The sequence below is a fragment of the Amblyomma americanum genome, chromosome 4, assembly GCF_052857255.1.
Source record: "Amblyomma americanum isolate KBUSLIRL-KWMA chromosome 4, ASM5285725v1, whole genome shotgun sequence".
NCBI classification, from domain to species: Eukaryota; Metazoa; Arthropoda; class Arachnida; order Ixodida; family Ixodidae; genus Amblyomma; species Amblyomma americanum.
This window is the reverse complement of record NC_135500.1, coordinates 202,926,891-202,937,188: the sequence shown is the minus strand read 5'-3', so window position 1 is coordinate 202,937,188 and position 10,298 is coordinate 202,926,891. Positions and strand designations below refer to the sequence as shown.

Below are 10,298 nucleotides of genomic sequence, written 5' to 3'. Positions count from 1 at the left end.
CTTTTCCTTGAGGGTGGTTGGGTGATGAAGATGGACATGTGATGTCCTTTGAATTTGCCAATTTTATGCTGCTTTGATTATGCCGTTAGCGGGCAATGAGAACTAGATGTGGAATTCCTCTACAACCGGTATATAGCTGCCACATAGAGGAATTGTACAGTATTAACGAGAGCTTGGCAATCATAAATAAGCTAAATAATAGGTAGGAACTAAAGCTGGTACATGCCCACGCGCCTTAATCCAGCCATGATGACGAGATCACTGAAAGGCTCAATGAAGAGGTGGAATCGGCAATGAGCAAAGTAAAAACACTGTACACTGTACTGAGTGGAGACTTCAATGCCGAGGTAGGCAAGAAGCAGGGCTGAGGGCCTTCATAAATGTCTCGCACTAAATCACTTGAGCGGCACATTGATGCATCCCCGTACGCGCTTTGTAGCCCGAAACGAATTCAAGAAAAAAAGAAGCACCAGTTTCGCTGGCAGTGAACTGAAACTTTATTGAGTGTGCGGGTTGGTGGTGACGTGGGGCTAACTGTACACGCAGGCTACAAGCACATGCTTGCCGTTGTTAATTTGAACGATATGCGATCATTCTGAGTATTTAAAGGTAGAGGGGACGTGCTGCCGCGGAAAAGCAGGCAACGAGCATGACGTCAGGACCATATGTATGGTGCGTCATGCGTCCAGACGTGCTCGCAGGGTATGCATACCACTGAGGAATCTGTAAATCAGTTCTTTTACCGAGGATGTGTTTTCTCTCCTGTACAGAGACTAGTAAGGTGCCGAGAAGGCCTTGCGCTCTTCTCTATATCCGAGACCGTCGAATTTTAACTTTACAGTGCGGTCTGCCGGCGATCCCACCGATGCTGTGACCGCTAATATTAGGGACGACAGCGTCACCCGTCGAGCCATTCGCGACGTTTGTAGGAAGGTTTCCGAAGGCCACGCTGCGGTTGTTGGCGGTGTTGGCGGATGCCGCAAGGAGGGCGCACAGGCGACACTTGGGCCACACCACCAACGGCTGCGCCGGGTCGATGGCGACCGGCTGCGCCGACACGTCTTCCATCTCGACGTCTTGACTGGAGCCATTCGCGGTTGCCGTGACGGCGCCGTCGGCATCCTTCATCTCGACATCGTTGCTTGTAGCCATGCTGAATAGGATCGGATTTCTGAGCGAGAAGAACGCCTCCTGTCTGGGCTTCACCTTCACGCTGAACCGCTTCATGCTTTCACCGACGGTCAGCCCTCCTCCTCCCTAAGTGGGCCGCAGCGGGAGACGAAAGCAATGGCTTTCCAAGGCAATTTGGAACGCCGGAGAGGAAGCCACCGCAAGTTGGCAGCTTCAGGGCTTGCCGAAACTCTGATGTATCCGGATGACCGCGAAATTTGACTCGCCTCTGCGTGGTCATGAATGCTGGCGGTGAGCATGGCAGACCTGACGGAGAAGAGGAGACATTGCAAGTGTTTACGCTCTGATACTTAACGCGTTTCGCTCATTAAAAGGTGTCACTGTTCTGCTGTGCGCCTTTTCATAACAGCTAAGACCTTGGTATTTTCTGACAGCTTGCATAATCACAACGATCGCAGCGGGCGCATGATCGCTTGCGCGGCGCTGGTTACGTGATGTTCGCATGCCGGTCACGTGACCAGACGTTGAGTGCCTACGCTCTGAATCTCCAGTGAATCCGCCGTGAAGGGTTCCGTACGCCAGCTTTCGCTGTAAGATCAAATCAACTGTCTCTGACCTTAAAAAGAGCTCATGCTCGTCACATGGACCCTGCGACGGTAGGTACAGTGCACTGCTGTCAAAACGGAAGCTGTGGCTAACAGAAGTTGTTACAGATTCTAGCTCTCTCATTAGTTAATGTTTTCGACCGAATAGCTTTCAAGTCAACGCACCAATGCATTCAGTATTCAGCCGTAACGCACTGCGTTACGTCTACTCAACGCATTAAAATTTAAAAAAAGGGGGGGGGGGGCCCGTACTGTATCAAGTTGCACGTGCTCGCTGAAGGTGTGCAAACTGAAGCAGTTCAGCGCCCTGAATGGTCAGTTTTGACTGGAGTAAGACTTTAATCGCGGTGATATTCGAGCTTTTTTCAGGCATGCGCCTTACTAAAACTGAAGGCCGCGCTATCACGACGGCGCTAGCGATGCCTTCGTTGAGCGACACTTAACCAAGGCCGGTATGCTTCGTGTGCTCCATCAACAAAGTCCTGACGCATGCATATTACCAGGTGCTCCACGATTCCAGCAGAATCACCGTACCATCAGTTGTCTGAATTTTTTTTGAATACTAATGCTCCGTCGAGCCATCGCCGGTATCACACCTGCTTTGTACGAGCTACCGGCCACTCTACTTGCGCGAACATTCCTAATGTCATGCTCTGTGTTTCATCTGCCCTCGTGCACATTTTTCCTTCTTGTATCTACCCTGGCACTCTTGGAGAGCACCTTTTGCCTGCTGTGCGTATTGCGTGATCTGCCCAGGCTCGTTTTCCCGCAGTAATTTATGTTTGGATGCCGTCATCTCGCGTTGCGTGGTTCTCAAATTCAGGTTGCTATCTTTATTTTTCTTCTTTCGTTTCACTTCTTCAAACTGCCTGCTATCCTTTATTTCCGCTACCCCAGCTCAGGTGCCGCCGATTAGTGATGGCAGATGCCGGGGTGAGCAAACATCTTTTACCTTCCTTTTCGTTATTTTTAAATAAATAATCACTTACTACTACTACTACTACTATATTTTTCTAATGTCAAATTTCTTTTATTCCTCGCTTCACTGCGCTGTTTTATTCTTACTTTTAGCCTTTTCCTTAGCATCAGATATCGGCCACATGGTTGAGAACTGGCTACACATATCGTTGCATACTTCCATTCTGGTTACGTTAACGAAGAAACCAACAATCTGACGCCATAGAAAACATAAGGGGACCTTGATTCATTTTATTACTGTTTTTTGTTAACGAGATGAAATTAAGGTAATATTTGAGATCCGAGATAATTAGGAAGTAATTACTTGTTGGCATCCACCCAAGCGCAGCCATACGGCTATAAAGGAAAGCTATATAGCGCTCTCAGAAACTTCATAGTTAAAAAAAAATTCGTCCTGGTACGGGTTCGAACCCGGGACCACCGCTTCACCGGAGCAGTCGCTCCACCAACTCAGCTAACCGGGACGGCAAGCTTACAATAGGGCGAGAAGGAATTATCAATAACTCGAAGTGGGAACAGTGTCAGTTTTAGCTTTGAGCAGCTTTCCTTAGCTTTTCTTTGTAGCCGTAAGGTTTGGCTTGGGTGGGTACTAATGAGTAATTACTCGTTTATTACAAATCTTCTCCACCTTGTGGAATTTTCCTAGATACCAATCCGAGGTAAATAGAACAAAAAGAAAAGACAGCCACTAGCAAACAAATATTTGCAAAGATATCTTGTAAAGGCGTCTTTGTAAACATACCTTCACGAGCCCCTTAATTCATCTATTCATGTCTGCTTCCTTCTGGTGATGTTAGTAAGCTCCTGAAGTGGACTCTAAGTCTGCCTTCTCTTATTGGTCTCTTCCTTGTGATCACGTTTGCCGTAAGACTAAGAGGAGTAGACGGGTGTTCTAGTCGGCATCAAGAGTTAACATGCTCCGCGGCCTAATAGCACTGGTTTTCGGGATAAGTGGACGACTAGGAGCCGCAGTCTGTGGGCGGGGCATAAATGCGGTGCTGCAGTTGCTGACACAAAAAGGAACGGGACGCCTCCTGAATTCCACAAGATCGTGCGTCAGTTCACTACGACCTCAGAATCATGTGTTGTTTATCTGACGCCGCTTAGATTTCGTCACTGTACATATCCACTACACATATAACCCCCTACTGTTGAATCCTCTCGCCAGACTGCTGAAAATGCGGTCAGTTTTTCTCGTATTGGCGACCAAGCCTAGTGTTGTACGTTGTCTGCTTAGGTACTCAGTCATTTTTTGCAACTCGTATGTTTGGTTGCTCAGCACTGCAATATCATCAGCCAATTAAAAGTTCCCGAGCTGCTTCTTGTTGACCTTTACGCATGATTCTTTCCAACTGAGCCGCATGAATGATTACCGTGCAGACGCAGAGTGGACAGATTATGCTTTCCTAGCTGACAACCTACCACGCGGAGTGGTTGTGGATGAAAGTCATAATGGTAAAGGGTAACGAACACGAATATTATGATTTAGGTTATGCTAGAGACAACTTCGCTGTTTGCAAACTGGCCTTAAGCGGCGGAGATTAGAGCATATTGACAACGGATGCCTGAGAGCTGACACGGGAGCCAGCATTTGAAAGGATGTGTGTGCCCTTTTTGTTCCGATTAACGTTATGAATAATAATAATAATTGGTTTTGGGGGAAAGGAAATGGCGCAGTATCTGTCTCATATATCGTTGGACACCTGAACCGCGCCATAAGGGAAGGGATAAAGGAGGGAGTGAAAGCAGAAACGAAGGATGAGGTGCCGTAGTGGAGGGCTCCGGAATAATTTCGACCACCTGGGGATCTTTAACGTGCACTGACATCGCACAGCACACGGGCGCCTTAGCGTTTTTCCTCCATAAAAACGCAGCCGCCGCGATTAACGTTATGAAAAACTGGATTGATGACATATCGCTTTGGCTAAGGCAGCTGCACAGGCGCCTTTGTTTCATTTCGGTTTGAAATTGCGCAGACGTGGCCTTGCCAGAACACATCGTTCCCCAGGCCATGCCCTGCTCACCTGTTGCGTAAGGACTGGCTCTTCGGATCGAGTGACACTGGTCCCCGTCACACGCGTCCTGCCCGCCTCTGCGCCGCGTGTCAAACCGTAAACAGGCGGCATCGTCTCCCCGGCTGTGGAACACGAAATGGCTGTGCTCACATCCTTGCCTTCGTCTTCACGGCACAGTTTCTGGCACGTGCAGAGATGTGGCATAACTGCACCCCCGTCAGCCTTTGCATTGAAAGCCAAGTTTATCAACGTCCGGAAAGATGTTATTGTCGCGAGGCGTCCTCAGCGAGAGAGTGTTCACCAATCGGCGTAATCTGTCTCATTAAAACAACACAGCCTCCTGGAAGCCCGCTATACGCAGGTGCTCTAGTTGAGCAGCTAAACCTGTCTCTTACTTAATTCGTTTCATTAAAACCACACGCCTCCATGGAAACCAGCTAAGCAAGAGTTACAGCTTCTGCTCAGCTAATGCCAGTTTTATCTTCCAGAACGCCGATCGATTTTGCTAAACCAATTAATGTGCCGACTCTGGTAGCCACCGTAGCAAGAGCTTTGCTGTAGAATCGTACGCATGGAAGTAGACACACAGACACTCACAAATAGACACAGCAACCATCGGAGAGGACTTTTCTCGCAGGATGACGCATTGGGTCTATGAAGACCAATGATGACAATGAACACGCCGGATTAGCACTCGGCATGCTCGTAATGCATTGCTATAACGTATAGTCTTCTTTGGGACTTATTACAGGACACTGGCCTTCAGGGGAAACGTTAGAAGTTATAACTACGAAATCAGTGCTACGGTACCTACTGTAGTGTACTGTAACGTCGCTGGAGGTGTGTCGGTGCAAAGCGTGCAGCGAGAGGTAAGAGCACGTACGCTCCTTAATGCCGCAGACGCCAGCAACAAAACGTGGCCCGACGTTTCCTTCTTGGTTTCGCTTTGCCAGTGGCTTGGCAGCAGCTTTCGCCGAAACGATACCTTCGGGTTTGTTGCAGTGCTTTTGTTGTCACCTCAGTAGCAATGAAAGGAACCCGCAGAGGGACACTCTCGATTATTTATTGCAACGCAGCAAGACGCCATTGGCTGGCTCGCAAACGTGCAGTAAGAATGAATGATAGTAGAGGAAAGAAGGAACATGCTCAGTACACTTAGGTAATAACAAGGAGGATAACAGTAATAATTAAAAACCAGCTGCACGAAACCATGCAATGTAATATATGGCTATGTTTCGACTTTCCCGTGTCCGGTCTTGGCGTTCGCTCACTTTTGTCCATCTGTCCGCACATGTGCCCAGGTACACCTTTGGCAAGGTCAATCGAGCCCTGTTGCTGTGCACCTGTCTTTATGCTGTACACAGTCGCACAGGACACCGAATGTCGCGAAAAAATTTTTTTTCAAGTCTAAAGCTTCTTGGGCTGTGTTGGTCAGGTAATTCGATAGCTGCATTGCCCCTTTATTCTTGGAGGCGATTCCCTCTGTTCTCTTGAGGAGGAGAAGGTGACCTGAGGAAGTTTTCTTGCCGTGGACCTAGCAGACTTTCTTGCGCTGGAAGTGGGAACAGTGGCGCCTGCTGCTCAAAAGACGCACAGCACTCACCCGGGCCTCTTTTGGACACTTTATTTTTGTAAAACCGATGCCATTTATAAATGTACAGAGAGAAACATGAACAGTTACAAAAGTGTCGAAGCATCCCAGTATGGCACACCCTCACGTACGCGATATACAGGTATACACCAGAGTAGTGATACACACACGGTATGCACGGTTTTCATTGTAAGATATATGTATAATATATGTATACGTGTGTATATATATGGAGAAAATCAGCGCGGTTGTACACCACGAGAAAGGAACCGGATAACTGTGGCCACGAAAAAAGAAAAAAAAATCCAAGACACACTCTTCCTGAACCTACGCTGGTCAACGACGCCGTTCAAACGGGTTACACAGGATCGCGTTTGCGTCTTCTTCGCGAGTCAGTCTCGCTGCGCACGGGACGCACTGACCCACCTTTAAAAATTCAGCACAATTTGCCTCTCGAAAACTCTCTAAATGCTCTCTAACAAGCAAGCCATCTTCTCTGTTTTTAATCAACAGCCTAAGCACTCACTTGAGCAGCCCAGAAGCAACCACATACCTACCGAGTATAGATATAACCTGGGACGAGAATGCCTGAAAGCATTTTGGTTGAACACCGAAAGGACTTTTGGTGGCTGCTGCGTTACAGGGTTACACGTAGAAACACACGTTCACGTCAAGAAATGTTTTTTTTTTCCTATGAGATTCTATAGTGTGTCAGCCGATCAAGCCGGAAGGCTGTTGAGGCTGGCTGGCTTTTCGCTTCGCTGTTGGGTAACAATATTCCAAAGTGATGAGAAGCGCGCTGAACAAACATTCTACTCGTCGACGCCCCAGCTGCTCGTCAACAAAATTTTGCTGATCAACCTACTCCGTAATTCGCATCCGTCTGTTTTTTATGCATTTAATACTGAGTCACAGCCGACACCAACATACAAGCAGAAATGAGCGGCTCATCAAGTTATAAGAATTACTAGACGCGTGGTCAGTCTGATTATAGTGGAAAGTGCGCTGTACAGTGTAGGGTAGGGTAAATTGAGAGCTCGTAAAATACGGCGACACGTCAAAGGGAATAAGTACATGCCCATGAGCGAAGCCATAATGCGAAAGAAGTAGAAAACAGAAAAAGTCGACCTTCCGATGAGCATGGCTTAATAAAGGAGCACTGGTGCCGTCTGAATGCAAGCACAGGCTCATTTAGTTTAACGGAGCCGGGGAGGGGGGGGGGGGGTGAACACCAAAGACGCGCTTTCCAAACTTTGTTCCTCTCTTTTACCACTGAACTCCTGCCAACTAGTAGTGCAACGAATAAATGCTTTTTGTGCGCCGAGTTTATCTTCTTAGTCTGCAGCCTGTTGCCCCAACTCAAGCAGTGAATAGAATGTTTGTTCCGGCGTGGCAGATACGGGAGTCAGGACAATGTATGGTGTGGGGATGACAAGCAATGTTGGCGCAAACAGTGGAACTTTTTTTTTGTTTTGCATCCACGCTAAACACACACACGCACACAGCGAGTACTTTGCAGCAACATATACTAAACAAACAAACCACATGCTCAACGTAGAGAATAGCCATTACAGTCTCGAGAAACTATGCTGGAACTTCGCCTAATTTCTCGAGATGAACGATTAAAGTATAAACGAGACAAAGAAAAAGCCTCCATGTGCTCCTACTCCAGTGAAAGATAAGCCGGCCGGCGCAATATAATATCAGATCGCAACATTATTCACACACGAATTTTTTTTAACAAGGCGTTGAACAGAAACTACTGATATCCGACACTAGCCTAAAATTTGGCACATGCAGTAACGTTTTGTTCTGGCTGTTTCGACCCAATTTTACTTTGGCTGTATGCATTCTCAAGTTACGAAATTAATCGCTAGCTGCGCCAATGGCATTCACGGTACAACTTGTCAACACGTAAAATGTGCGCTGCTTGCTAGACCAAAAATCTGATCGGATTTGTGCAGAAACTGTTGCAATGGGCTGCTAATAACAGAAGCCGTGCTTGTTCAATACTCTCTAAAGCATCGTGCAAAAAGCACACATTCAACTATCTTCCGCAGTCTTAAAGTATGTACAGGGTGCGACGCATTTTCTGCGCTGTTTAAGTATTGTTAAAGTATTACTCGAAGGATGGCTTTAAACCAAAGAAGAAAAGGAATGTACACTTTCCGCCACGCTAAAATACCCGTTTTGAAAATTAGAGTCCTGAGGCCGATGTCAAGACAACTGGATTGTCTTTAATACAATCTACAATTTCATGTCTGAAGGAGCCGAAAAGTCTACAAGACCTTTCAAAGCACAAAATCCAAAGTGCCGCAGAAAAGGAGATATTGATTTCATGGCGACTCACCACTCAAATAAAACATGAAAAACTTATGGACGCTGCTTGGTGGGATTAAAAGCTGTACTGAGGCTGAAATATTTTTCGATGCACAGAAAACTCTTCTCCATTCCTACAAGAGCGGTAACGTAGTGGCCCTTTCGCAAGGGCGTTAACGTAGTGTCGAGTAACGTAGGGGTGGCACGATGGTACATGATCAGCACTCACACTACGATGAGGAACCTACCCCTAGAATATGACGGACCGTTTCACTGCACTGGAACGCGCACCAAGAGCTGCGATGCGCTGAAAGCAGCGCCCCGTGCGGCCGTTTGAGCAAACAGCGTGCGATGACGACACAATCGCCCAGAGCCGGAGCTCTGTCTCATACCAAGTTGAAAAACTCCTTTTTGAAATCCGGCCACAGAGCATGGCTGGACTGTGGGAGCTAGCTGACGTAAGCGCTACCGATCGGCCCCATAGAGCGGCCTTCAGGCAAACTGCCTGCATTTACCACCGTTGTTTTATCACTTTTAGGTAGTTCATTTTCCTGCCCCCAGAGGTCGCAGCAATTTGTAACCATTAAGATTGAAGCTTAGTAATTAGCATGTTTGTTCCTTTTGCAAAACACACAGCCTCCCTGCCGGAGGTGAGTTGGCGCGATCTGAAAGTTGTGCCCAAAACTCAGGGAGGACACCAGAGTGAGAATTATGGGTGTAGAAAGCACGGTCATCGTCACGTGACTTCACATTAAATGCCGAGTCTTTTTCTTTTGCAGGTAGTACCATGACCTGTGAGCGGCGGTTGTGGTGTTTGCATGGCGCAGGAATTCGCAGGTGGTGATGAAGTTATCAAAGTTATTCGCGAAAAGCACCATCACGTACTTTATGCTCTGCTAGGTCGTTGGGATTAAGGCTTTTCAAAATAGTTACACTTCTTAGAAACCCGACTCCGCTGTCGCCATAAAACTTTTCCTTTTGCGACTTCGACGCTGTCAAGACTAGTTGTATAACGCGTTCAGTTGCACAGACACGCTGTGTTCTGGCCTAATCATTGTTCACTTTGAAGCCTAGAAAATTGCTGTAGTCCTACGCGGGCAGCAGCATAGAAAAACTTCCCAAAGTTAAACCACGGCCGTACCAGACTAGCTCCGGGCGTCTACCGAGAGATGTACACAGACTATAAAGCGTCGTACGCTTTCTTCTAGGTAGCTGCCAACTGACGTTTCTCCTTCCTCGGCTAAGCATGCGTCCCTTTGATAGCGTGTACTAATTTTTATATACGCTTTTTAATGCAGCGCCCGCATTATTTCTTAACACCACAAATACAGTTTACTCGAATTGACCGGAAACGCCCGGTGGCCAATAAAATGAATCATTTTGGCAGCCAATTAACGACCAGCAACATTGGCCGGAATTCTGTTAACCTCAACCATTAGCTCCCAAAAGCGGTAATTATCACTTTCGGTCGTGAACAGGCGTAGAAGTCAAATCTGCCCAGTAACGCTTTCTTTAATCATATACAACCTTTAGATTTTTGCTATGAAAGCGCTTCAGTGCTACCAGCTTGCGGTTTGAGCTCGGATGCGTTTCTGGAACAAATTAAGGGTGCAGTGAAGAAGAGCCAACAAAATGAACACCAACACGAACTGAACAAGG

General features: G+C 47.2%; 1 protein-coding gene across 1 annotated transcript; it reads right to left on the bottom strand.

The window, feature by feature from the left end:
• Positions 1 to 720: 720 nt before the first annotated feature.
• On the bottom strand, positions 721 to 4,905 carry LOC144127517 (uncharacterized). The gene is made up of 2 exons (XM_077660508.1): positions 4,739 to 4,905; positions 721 to 1,437 (listed from the first exon to the last, which is right to left on the bottom strand). Exon 2 carries the CDS (start codon positions 1,225 to 1,227, stop codon positions 808 to 810), a length of 420 nt encoding a protein of 139 aa, XP_077516634.1. The 5' UTR covers positions 1,228 to 1,437; positions 4,739 to 4,905; the 3' UTR covers positions 721 to 807.
• Between the last annotated feature and the right edge of the window lie 5,393 nt (positions 4,906 to 10,298).

Coding starts and splice junctions, on each gene's coding strand:
- LOC144127517 (XM_077660508.1), bottom strand. CDS start 1,227: ATGAAGCGGTTCAGCGTGAAGGTGAAGCCCAGACAGGAGGCGTTCTTC.